General features: G+C 44.6%; 1 protein-coding gene across 2 annotated transcripts in view; it reads right to left on the reverse strand.

Annotated features, from left to right (window-relative positions):
• Positions 1 to 1,721: 1,721 nt before the first annotated feature.
• Positions 1,722 to 12,774, reverse strand: part of LOC146190265 (flavin-containing monooxygenase 5-like) — a 51,435-nt gene continuing 40,382 nt past the window's right edge. For both annotated transcript variants that reach the window (XM_084600719.1, XM_084600718.1), the window contains exons 3-6: positions 7,863 to 8,229; positions 4,431 to 4,697; positions 3,265 to 3,642; positions 1,722 to 2,559 (exon numbers count right to left, since the gene is read on the reverse strand). In XM_084600719.1, coding sequence (XP_084456845.1) covers positions 2,230 to 2,559; positions 3,265 to 3,642; positions 4,431 to 4,697; positions 7,863 to 8,229 — 1,342 coding nt within the window. In that variant the 3' untranslated portion in view covers positions 1,722 to 2,229. The remainder of the gene's footprint in view (positions 2,560 to 3,264; positions 3,643 to 4,430; positions 4,698 to 7,862; positions 8,230 to 12,774) is intronic.

Consider the following 12,774-nt stretch of genomic DNA (forward strand, 5'->3'; position numbering starts at 1 on the left):
CGTTTTGTATTTCCATTTCCCTTTCTTTAGTGAAGCTGCCCTCTTAGGCAGCAGGCCCGGAACATTAGGACTTCGTGAGTTAGATATAGCAGGGTGAAAGAAAGTTCCTTTTATAGATGTGCACTCTGTAGTGTGTGTTCTTCGGCTGTAAATGAAATGTTTAAAATTATTGGCTGTAGCTAGGCTGTGTTCGCTTTAGACCACCACTATGAAATAAAGATTCTTATCAACAGATCATAGTACACTAGAGCCTAATTGAAGGATCAAACTCACTTCAGGTGGAAAAGATTAAGTCCCGAAAAAGCCATGGTATCTCTGCCAATTACAGCCAATATTTCTAACGTAAACTCACCGGTGTTTTGTCTTTATTTTGTCCACTTTATACTTATATCTACGTTTCTGTGCGTATTACTTAAGTGTCACCACCTGGCCACAGTTGGGAGAACAGAGCCTTGTGAAACTTCTGAGAATTGAGCAGGATTATATTCGTGTGACATGCAGATCATTCTTACCTTGATGCAACTAACGTGGTTTACTTCCATCTTCATCCTTGGGGACGAGAACAAAGATTGACAGAAAAGAATATAAATGTTCGTCTTCCCCGCACCATAGATCTCATGAAAAATTCGGGCTCGGAGAAGTAAATATTGATATAAATGAGTGCAAGATAGCATAATTCTGCACTGCTGCACTGACCCCCCCCCCCCCCCCCTGCCCCGTCATTGACTCGTCGTATCGCGGTGCCTTGGTGTGTGTGGCGCCGCATGATATAGAAACATTCAGAAAAAATAAAAACTTTCAGGGGCAGATATCCGTCTCACCAGCTAAAATCAGTGACATACGAGCAGCGCTGTGCAGTATGCAATCGTGTTTAAATGTATTGCGAGTGCGTGGCATTATGCGACTTTCACTAACCCGAAAGCTGCCGTGACGAGCAGTACGCGACAAATTATGTCGCATGCACACATCAATGCCAAAGTCGATATATTACCGGTCATCCGTGCATTTTCAAATATGCGAATTACTTCAGTTCTTTGTCGTCGCGATCTACAGAGGATGCATATATGTGAAATTCTTCACATTAACTGTACAGTCACTCAAGCGTTTAAATGGCCTGGTAGCCATGTGTGCATTCTCAGAGGGAAAAAGGCATATGTGGCGTGCACTGACTGCATCTGTTTAATAATTTTTGAACAGACACGCCTTTAATACGATTTCCGGACTGCTGTTGTTAGACCTAGTGCTGCATGACTGGTGTATTATTTGCCTGTAACGGCCAACAAAATAGCACGGTAATTTACGTAGTCTCCGTTTCTACCATAAACTGGCTTCCGTTTTTTTTTTTTTTAAATACCGCGCTGACTTTTGTTTTTGTTAAACAGACGCTGTTGCTGATCTTTGTGCGTCGCGTGTACTTGTCGAGTGGGTCGAGTGAAGCGTGCATTAGAATTTTACAGGGGAACGTATAAATAGAGTTTATAATATCAGTGAGTGCTGCAAGGTTTAGTAGACTAGATCTAACCTTGAAAGGAAGAGCCTGATGCGACTTGGCTCATAAGAAGCAAGCCAACTTCACAATGAAATGACGTGAGCATGAACGTATACGTATGTCATACTGACTGCTGTGCAGTTCTCCCAAAAATCCTTTTTACTGCTTTGAACTGAACGCCACGTGAATAAAAAAAAAATGAACGCATCTTTCATCCTGCGCCAGCAGATGGAAAATATTGTGCGGGTTCTTTTAATTTACTGACATACGCGACATGTGCGGTTTATCTGCTGTCCCCCTAGAAACTGCGCGAGCTATACAAAACCTCTCGTATAAAACTGTTACTCCAAAGCTGCTGCTCCATTCTTCATGGAAAACGAAAAAAAAAAATGATGGCAGCACAAATTGTTACCGGCGTTCTCGCAGCATGTGGGTTATTGTGTACAGAGCATGTAAAATGCGTGTTCAGTGTGACATTTTCAGGTGCAATCAACGACATTTTGTCAAAATAACACTTCCTGCTGGCAATATTGACGACTCTACCAAAGGAACCAATGTGGCAAAGCGATGATGCCACTATAAGGCCTTGGCTAAACCCTTTTTTTTTTTCTCACTTGCATTCACGTGGTTCCTCCACATAAGACCTAGTTTTGCAGGCACGAGTGATACGCCTTGCCCAGTGTGTGAGGCGATAGCAAACAGTAACACTAGTCAACAGTAATGGGAGTGCAGCGAGACAGTCATAACGCTAGCGAAAGCACGTACGCCAGCATTATCATGACAGTGCATGTGGCCACGACGTCAATAGCCCCTGCAGTGGCCCTGCTTAGGCGTGTGTCCTGCGGAGCTATGAGGGGTGTCAGCACTGAGGCAATTCGGTTCGGAAAGCCTAGGATGGCCTCGCGGGCACCCTTCCACGAATGGGGGCCCTCGAGCCGGAACTGGTACGACAAGCAGGGTCCGAAGACGCAGCGCCGGTACAGAACAGGGTCCGTGACAGCCATTCTGTTCAAGTTCGGTTTCACTCCAATAAGGCTTGCTAGTTCGTCCATGTATGCGATCCAGTGGACCTGCGCAGAAAATTCCGGGAATTTCGTCGCTGCTGTTGCCGAATTCACGCCTACGTTAAAAATCTATCAGAATAGAACACATTCCGCTTGAGGTAATCACATTCAGTGCAGCTGAGTCGTTTCTGTATTCCTATAAACAAGCCACCTAATTACGTGCTACTTCAAATGAACAGAAGTAGTCGGCAGGAGCTAAATGCATTTCATAAAGGAAACTTAACCAAAATACCAATTTATTTGTTTTTGAACCTCGCTGCTGACTTGGCTGGCGCCGCTTGTCGCTTGTGTTTTTTTTTTAAGTAATTTATGCATATTTGTGACTGCAGCTATAAACACCAGCGCAGATTAGTTGCTTTCTCTGCCTTATAGTAACCTTAAGAAAGAAGAAAATAGCTGCAGAAGCTATTTTCTTGACGTACCATATGTTCAAAGCTGTATTGCAGGAACTTCTACCCGGGTAGCAGTTAGGATACAGCAGCTTCCATCGCTCGAGTGTCAATGAACTCACGCTGTCCCGCGTGTATAAAACGACGCATAAAGGTGTATGAGGTTTGCAGCTACCAGGTGTAAATATGGACGAGATTGCTTAGCCTACAAATAAGCCTAATAAATAAAATTATCTGTCGCCAAGAATGTACGCGCGAATTCAAGTCGGTCCTGTGCATGTGCTTTGTTCATTTATGCTCAGTCTTAATGTTGTACGTTTACCTGTGCAGCGTAGCGGTCACTGTCGATGGGCTGCGAGGATGCCCTGCGTGTTGCCTCTTTCCTCTGCACTTCGATGTCGGGCAGAGCTATCCTGCCGGCCAGCATGCGGGCCACGTAGCGGGCCTGCATTTCTGCGACGGGCCAGAAGCCACCGATTGGGTCCACAAGACCGACGAACGCCACGCTGGGGTCACCCACGGGGAAGATGAACTTGTATAGCTCCACGCGTTCCTCTTTTACGCTGGGCGCCACCTCAGGTGGCAGGAACGGGTAGTGTTTGACGTAGCCTGTTGCCACGATCACGTCGTCAATGACAACCCTAGAGCCGTCTCGAAACTCGACGTAGTCTGGGCCGAATCGAGATACGCCTCCACGAATCTGCGTGGCATGTAAATATTGGTGCGGGAAACAGTAATGAAAAAACGACTCGTTGCAGATTCGCTCAACTGTCAAATATTTTAGCGCTGCAGCACTACTACCTGCCTTCCCGCAAAACCCTATGTCTGAAGCCGATTTCCCCTTTAACCTTTCCGAGGGACTTCAGGTGCCCACAGAAAAAAACTGGGACATTCCTTTCCTGTAAAACAATTATAGAACGCCGGTAAACTTTCATGCATTCAATGGAAATCTGGTTGTGTTCGACAAGGGGCGCGCGATATACCGGGTTCAACAGCTACGCTCAGGCTTTCGCAATTCTCCGCTGCAGATTCTGCAGTGCTTTCGGAACTTCTAGTGCTGCAGCACACATGCAAAGTGCGGTCTAGAAGCATGTCCGCCTCATTAACACAACAAAATAACTTTCATAATTGAGAACCGAAAACAAAATCCTGTGAATACGCCCATGCTGCTGCACGATAATCCGTGAGTAATTGAATTAAACCATCTGTACTTTATTATAATAGGACTAATTGATTCATTGGCACACACTGATAAATTATTGATTGGTTGTCTGATCGTATGTCCAGGTCGATGCTTTAATATTTCAGTAATATTTAATCTTTTAGTACTTCAGAGATTGCCTAATTAGCCGATTTAACGATATGAACAATAACTGATAGAACACGTTCTCCGCGCGTAAACGTTTGGTCCTAGTGAGTGACAAGAAGTACAGAAATTATTCAGGTACGTATCAGATAACTAACTTGTCCTCAACCCAGTGGCGTTACCTGCACGGTTCCTGTAAGTATCCGGGAGGGCAGGACGTCGTTGACGAAGGGCTGCTGATCGACAGCATGATGTGAGGGTCGCAATCCGTACATCTTGTGATCGAAGTGATTGTTCAGCACTCTCTCGAAGGCTCGAGCCCCGAGGTCGAAAGGCAGCAGAGAGCGCGCCGTGTTCAGGGCTCGCGTGCACATGCTCACGTCCATGGGTAGGCCCCCAGGAGCCAGACGGGGCGCTACCCACGTCCCTCGTCGGGTGCTCAGGTAGACCTGGGACGGCGCACACCCATTCAAAATATCTTACATATACTCGCCAACATCCCCAATGTGTATAGATGCATTTCTTTTTCTCGTACTAATGTCCTGAAGCACTGTATCCAAGACTCTGGCAGCAGAAGGCTGCTCAACGTGCATAGCAAAAGACGCGTGCTATTTCTGTTAGCTGCTAATCACGTTAGAGCTTAAGGAAGTAGATAGGCGGTGAAGAAAATCATCGACAAGGAACTCCGCAGTACTACTTCTCTATTTAGGTATAACGCTCACCGTACTTCTCGGGAACCTTCATTTCGGGACACAGTTTAATCACGTGTCAAATCGTTCTTGGGTAACATTTATTTTTTGTTCGCCTGCAATGTCCAAAAGCATACCAGTAGTCTCCGTGTCCAGTTAGCTACGTAGCTGTGCTTCAGCGACATGAAGGGAGAGTAATACATTCACGTTTTTCTAAAATCGCCTACACCTTTTGTAATCTTCCTGGATCGTTGTGCATCACCTGCTCAGTGTCACTTTTGTCGAGGAGTGTCTCCTTCTTCCGAAGCGTTTCTTAAACACGAATTTGGTACCTCTGCTAACCCTCTTGCATAAGAGCCTCGTGATATAAAACGAAATATGAAACATGTACTCAGTTAGAAGCGAAAAGCCATCGGGCCTTGAGAAGCATTTTCGTAACATTGGTGCAAGTGGATCCCTGTATCTGTTATTTGGATTTACATCTGAACAAGAGCTGCCCGTCACCATGGTTGCCTGCTTGCTATTCATTGAATTGAATTGTTTACCAGGTCTGCCTAAGCATTGCTGTTCTCCAACGGCAAAGACGTTTGTGAAGGTATTCGCACAGGGCTGAAATACTTACACTATACGTCATCGTCACTGCATATAATATGCTCATTAAAGGTTTCCACTGAATCAAATTATTTCTGTCTGCCTAGCTAGGCAGATATTTAGCTGATTGTCGAAGCCATCAGAGAGAATGTTCTCCTTTTCATTCCCGTTTAGTTCAACTGTGCAGTTCAAAGATGTGCTGCAGCAAAGAAAAGTCCGCCTTTGCAGTGAATAAGTTTGCCTTCATAAAGTCTGACTTTGAGATAGACCGTGAATTCACAGGGGCTGCAAAGGTTGTGCATGACCTGTCCTTCTGTCTGTACCTATAAAAGGGTAGCCATGCCTTTTACTCGTCTTTTTTGATGAGACAGCATTATACTCGAGAACATGTTAAAATCATGAGCTAAGCTCGCTCTAAATCCTGCGAGGAATGGTACCAAAATCATGTGATAATCGAAATTCTTAATTAAAAGATTAGGGGGACACTTAGGCTTAGCCGTTAAGGGCACGACGCGATAGCAAACGCACGCGGATGATGTTTTTCGCTTTCTTAATTGTTTACTTTTATATTTCTTTTACATTTTTTTCCTTACAGCGTGCCGGGCGATGACTTCATCTGTAAGCACGGACGCGGTTTCTTGAAACTTGTTGCTGCCCTTCGATGCAACCCAGGGGCACACACAAGCTCCGCGTTAAAAGTATAACGCAATAGCGTTTCGCGCACAACTACAATATTTATTCCCGACCTGGGGATCTTTAACGTGCGCTGACATCACACAGCACACTGACGCCTCTTCGTTTCGCCTCCATTGAAACGCAGCCGGCGGCGGTCGGGATCTAACCCGAGCTTTTCGGCTGAATGAGCTGTATATAATATCAATTAAAAGTCACAGGTACCGCCACAAACGGTATGCTGCTTTTGTGTCCCGAACTGTCTCAGAAATTCACTCTCATTGAGTGTTCATAGAAGCCGTTCTAATCCAACGGTCGAGGCTACCCTTGTTGCATCTAAGGCTTCTTTCTGTGTCTTTTATCCTATTCATCTAAGCACATGCAGCAATTGATAGCCTGTTATCATATCAACGCCAGAGTGGTGTAGAAAAAATGGCTGCTCATTACAGTCACAAAAACCTGTACTGCTATTCGGATGATCATGTTAGCGCGGATGAAAATCTGTTTCCGCGGGGTAGAGAAGGAAAACCTTTGTCATGAAACTGACTGCATAAGCGTGATCAAATTTGGTGTGTAAATGAATTTTAGCATTGCAGTTGAGCGATTTGACATCCAAGTGCCAGAAAGACAACCATGACGGTGGGGAAAATGCCAAAAATTGCCAAAAATGATGCAAATACATGCAAACGAAGATAAGTAACCTCCACTGAAATCAGGAACAACACAGAGGATATTTAATGTTGGTGAATATTAAATAACGGTGCGTCAGGGAGATAATTGATTAGAAAATAAAATAAAATAAATCCTGTCGTCGGTAGGAACCAAACCCACGGCCTCCGGAAGCGCCCGGGGCTCTACCAACTTAGCTACCGATCTCACCTTCTACCAAAACGTTTTTATTTAAACGTCATGCCGAAGTTATACCTGTTAAAGTGTGGCTTCACAAAAAAAAATATTTTCTTTCGTCTGGTAATTGTCGGCTATGTGATACACCTGAAACCACCGAACACAGTTTTATTGCCTGCAAAGATGCAATATTATTTTGGGACGTTCTACAAAGAACACTGAAGAAAGACTTTATTTTGAATTCCCACAGTGTGCGTTACTTAATGGCCACCCAATATGACCACGAAACCTTTGACATGATATTTCTCCCTTGCACTGCACAGCCTGTGGAAAACGCGTATGTTGGATCGGAATGCTGAGCATCCCGTTTCCCCCAGTACTCATTTAGAACAGATGGTACACCAACGTAGAGACACTTACGAAGTTACTATCAACCAGACTGGCTGCCATTCTTGACGTGTTGTCTTTCCTTGCCACCGTTTCAGTGAAGTTTGGATAAGTCGTATTCTAGTTGTGTGGTGTTGTGTTGTATGTTTCAGTTGAACTTTTCGGCTACAGGCTGATTACTTTGTAAATAATGTATGTAGCTCTTTTCTGCATTTAAAGGCATGTAATAAAAATAGCTACAGCGACGGCTGTTCAGTGTTACACTTTCATAGGTATTTATGTTGTGTGCAACGTGTCCGTTAGTGTGTTCAGCAGCGTCACTCTTATCCATAACGGCAGACCTGGTCCGCCCTGTAATTGCTGTCAGAGAAAGAGGCTAATCAGTTTTCACTTGGAGCACGCAAACAGGCATGCATTATGCTTCCTTACCTGTTGGCAGACGTAGCTCAGTTCGACGGCGATGTCCCCTCCGGAGTTGCCCATGCCAACCACCAGGACGCGGCGGTCCTCGAATGCCGATGCCCTGCGGTACTCGTGGGCATGCACCACGCGGCCTTTGAACGTGTCCAGCAGCCCCGGCGCATCGGGCCACTTGGGCACCGCGTGGTGGCCGCTGCAAACCACTACAGCGTCCGCGACCAGCGAGAACTCCTGCCCAGTGGCCGCGTCTCGTCCGGACACCGTCCAGTGGTTGTTACTGCCGCCACTGGCACCATCGGACGGCGTTCTCTGCACGGACTCGACGATGTGGTTGAATCGGATATGCGAACTTAAGTCGAAGTGTTTGCTGTACCGCCTGCGAGGATGCGCAGTAAATCTGTTAAGTGCCGGAGAAACGCATGCGAGCACCATGCTTAAATGCCGGCTAGTGGTGCGGCATCGAACCTTGATCTCGCGCGCTCGTGCAGACAGGCACCCTAAGGCACGAACTCAAGTGTTTGCATATTCTGCTGCAGGCGTACAAATTGCCAGTATTTAGTCTTTGGAAAGATGTTCAAGACACTTAACAAACTCAAATATTCCGGTGGGCCATAGCGGCGGTTTTGACAACGAGCTCAAAGCGCAGTGCATGACATGCGAAGTACGACCGTTTGTTCTAAACCAGTCTTCAACTGTGTACTAACATCCCCCAAAACTATATGTATGCCCTCAGAAAAACTTTGCGGAACAGCATATTGGTTTAGATCCTTCGGTGATTTCAACACAAGCCACAAGGGGTGTGTTAATAATATTCTTTCGAGACCGAATCGACTACGAATAGGCTAGCTTCGCTAGCCGAACAAATACGAATAGTTTCTTGATAACTTAATCCAATACGAACATGGAATGTTTGTGTAATTATTCGCGTGAGGATAATAGCACGAAACAAATATTAATGTGGACAGTGAAGGATGGGCGGTGAAACCTCGGAGTTTCTTCATAAAATACTTGAAGATAAGTTAGAGCGTGTTCAAAAAAGGGCTGCAAAAATTTGTCACGGCCATCTACGACAACAAAATTAGAGGTTCTCAAGTAAAAAAAAAAAAAATTCTATAGGTTAAAAACTGCTCTCCGCAAGTAGGAAAATCTTCCGGTTAAAGCTTTTGAACAACATTAACTACAGTAACACAGGAATCGAGAGGGACACATGTTTAAAACCACCTCAATATCAGTCTAAGAGACGAGACAATTTCTAAAAAAAAAAAATCAGGCCATTTCAAAGTAGCATAGATGCCTTTAAGTTTTCATTCTTTCCTTGCTGATTTTCAGATTGGAATTTACTTCCGGAGGACGTCGTACTGCACCCAATTCTTCACCTGCCCCTGAGAAAATTATATGAACCTGTTTTTGTGAAACTGAGTAACAATTTTTTGTTGCGTGGGTATTTTATATTTGGCATTGAATGTGTTTACATTGTATTTGTTAAAACGCCACTTCGAATTCTTTTTGTGTGTTGTTTAGAACTGAGTGTATGTTTTCACTTCCTCTCTTCTGTTTGTTTTTTTACCTCTATATTTGCAATTAACCCCTATGATAATTCCCAACGAGCGCTGTAGTTAATCGTAATAAAAAAATAAATGGCAAGGAAGGACTAGGAAACTAACCAGTATGCGTGCAGGATACAAGGACGGAGAAATAATCGGCTTTAAACGATGGTGGAAATTGGAGAGGGGTAAAAACTGCATGAGTTCATCAGAAAAGATGCAAACTGTATACGCCGTGCCCTATTTGAAACTCGTGCCAACGGGTTGAGCTTTGCACAATGCCCACATTAGAAACTTCGCCGGTCACTTAAGGGATGTTGCCCCGAAGTGTCCGAGCCATAAGTGACGCCGGAGCTGTGCCATGTCTGTCGGTGTAAATTGTCTTCTGCGACCACGTGCTTCGACTGGGTAAGGTAAATGATCTCATGAAGATGACAGCTGGAAATGCGGCACAAATACCGCTCTCTCAATTCATCTTATGTCCTTGTGAAGGGCATATAGATTACATTTTTTCTAGCCTTTCTAAAATGCATCAGCAATACTGAGCACATTCTTGGCTTTTTCGGTGGTGGCTGTGAAGCATCCTTCGAACTACCGCTCGAACGAAAACCGGCCAAACGTGATTTTTCAACCTACGTCGATCGAGGCGAAGAGCTCAGATTCGCTGGCCACTGCGTTAGAACGCTGGGCCGTCTCGGTAGACGATTCCTTCACGTTCTAAACTGCCAGTACTTCAGGCTGCGATTCGGATGTCGTCCTCTTCACCGTCTTCGCCTCCTCTTATAGCAAAGTTGCACAGAAGGTCTTAATTAATTCCTCTTCTATCTTAATTAATTTATCTGGACATGCGGGGAAATACACAGCAACGCAAAGCTAAACAAACCAGAACTTACCTAAACGAATGCTAAATGCTGCTTTTGTCGGCATGTCTGCTTAGCCAACCTAAACTACCGCTTATTTTTTTCTCAATGTCACAGTGTAGGTGTGACGGTGTGCATATCAGACGAATAGGTAATAAATGGTAATAACTCAAATGTGCTTAACCAGCCATTATCTTGGAATAATAGTATTTTATAGAATAATCTTGTATGTATCTCTTACAAGCGCCTCAGATGCCGAAAGCCTAAACACTAAGCTTTCAGCTGGCTAGTTTCATAAATAACGAAGCTTATAAGAACACTGAGTAATGGCGCTCAGATCTCAGCAAACGTTTTTGCAAACCGAAATCTCCCAAACCTTCATTTTCCTCGTTGCCTAGGCACGTTTAGGAACTGAGGAATCCATTATTCAGGCCAGAAGCAGGGGCTTCAAATACAGCTTTATTTTGGTGGCTGCATTGTTATACTGCCAAACGGTCAATATTTATTGCGAGGTGCCTCGTGTTGATAGGTTGAACACTTAATTTGCGCTCTTAAATAAAGTGTCCCCCCCCCCCCCCCCCCCCCCCCAAACACACACGCACCGTGCTCAATAGGCTTGATAACCTATTCAGGCATGTGCGAAAATCTCGACATTAACGAGCCACCGGGGGGACAACTGGACGGATACAAGTTACCACAGCTGTGTCCAGACAAGAACGAATAGCATACATGGAGATGTTCTTTGCACAGCACACGTACGGGCCACAAATGCGGGAAAATAAACTTATTTTTTTTTTTTTTTGCTCGCGCACCGGAGCGAACAGATTAAAAGGTCTGACGCTACCTGGTGGCCAATCAATCGCCAAGGCCACCATAGGAGCCTGTCATTGAGGAGAACCCGTTCAGCTTGGAGAGAGGAGGCTGCTCAACAAACTTACTACGTTTGTTCAAGATACAGTTCGCAAGCGTATGCGGTTCAGTGACACGTAATGGGTTGCGAAAGAAAACACCTTGCAAGCTGTTTAAACGTGGTCTTCATTCACGCTACATGGTTGCTGCGAGCGAAGACGCAGTGGACGATAAATCGACCACGTAAACGTCAGCAGATGCACTGTGACTTGTCTGCCACACATGTGTGATATCCCAACGCCCGGGTTGTCTTGTCGCTCCTCTCGAAGTCACGTAGCGGTTCGAGGAAAAAGAAAAAGCGAACGCAAAAACAAAACATCTTTACCTCGGAGGAAATACGATGCTTGCTCAGCGCGGGGCCGTGGTTGTGCAAACAGTCCAAGCAGACGGCAACGGACAAGTGGAACAGATAACTCAAGGCCGCTTGCTATTTAACATCTCACAAAAAAAGAAGAGAAGAAACGTACTAATGCAAACTTTCGCTTGAGTCAGCGCTGCGCAGCGAAAACTAAAATCTGCGTTCTTTAATAAGGACAAGTGTCCCCCTGGATGCATCTGGTTAGGGTGCACATTAGTCACTTATGGAATTCTCTATCAAGCAAGAGGGCAGAGGTCTTAAACATATATATTGTTATCAGTTATCGTATCATATAAAATCGCCTGTTATTTAACAAGGAAGTTTATGGGCGCTCACTATAAGTACTGATAAAAACGAACTATGAAGTTAAATGACTACTTTTCAACCATGAGCGAAAAGGTTAAAACGATTAAGCCTTTCAAGTTTATTTGGATTTAGCGAGGAAGGAGATTATATAGGTGTTCTACAGCAAACAAACAAAATCGTTTTAAAAAATCTGTTTTCAACAAGGAGGGCGTGATTAATAAATAGTCTTACATATCTATAAATTATCCGACACATGAATCAGAACAAAAGAAAAATGGCCGCTGTTGGACATGGTGATGGCTGCGAACGTTTTATAAAAACGAATGTATGTAGCGCCCGTTAATATTACAGATCGCGGACATTTTCGCAGATAATGTCGCATCCCTATCATTTTTTTTTTGCATACAAAATAACTTATCTGCTTGTTTTGTAGCCATATAGGTAATTATAGCAAGTTGAACATCAATTATATGCTTTTTAAAAATATTAATGCTTAAAAAACAATGGGGAAGGTGAAGTTTGGCCCAGTACGAGACATTCGGTGACGACACATGTAGACCGTGCGCTTGCTCTGTGCCACAACACACGGGATCATTAACGTATGAGTACAAAATGACTTTTTTTCAGTTCACTGTGTCGCCAACGTCAAGTTTCGTCTGCACAAAAGAGCAGACTGGCTACGTCAGTGAAGTTGAGGGAAAAGCGCAGCAGAGTGTATAAAGGAGGCTATGACATCAAGTAAAATCGCATAGTGATGTTTTCGTGATTTCATAACTTCTGGCTTCGTCATTAGTCGCATTAGAGTTGCAGTCGTAGCCACGATGGGAAAGAACTGTGACGGTGCTCTCGCGACTGTCTTGCAGAGCCACCCTTCCATTTACTGGCGCTACATCGATGCTATCAGCAAGTTGCCGATGCCCGCCCAAAACAGTCCGCTGACGATA

The sequence above is a fragment of the Amblyomma maculatum genome, chromosome 4, assembly GCF_055883805.1.
Source record: "Amblyomma maculatum isolate TAMU_Amacu chromosome 4, ASM5588380v1, whole genome shotgun sequence".
Classification (NCBI taxonomy): domain Eukaryota; kingdom Metazoa; phylum Arthropoda; class Arachnida; order Ixodida; family Ixodidae; genus Amblyomma; species Amblyomma maculatum.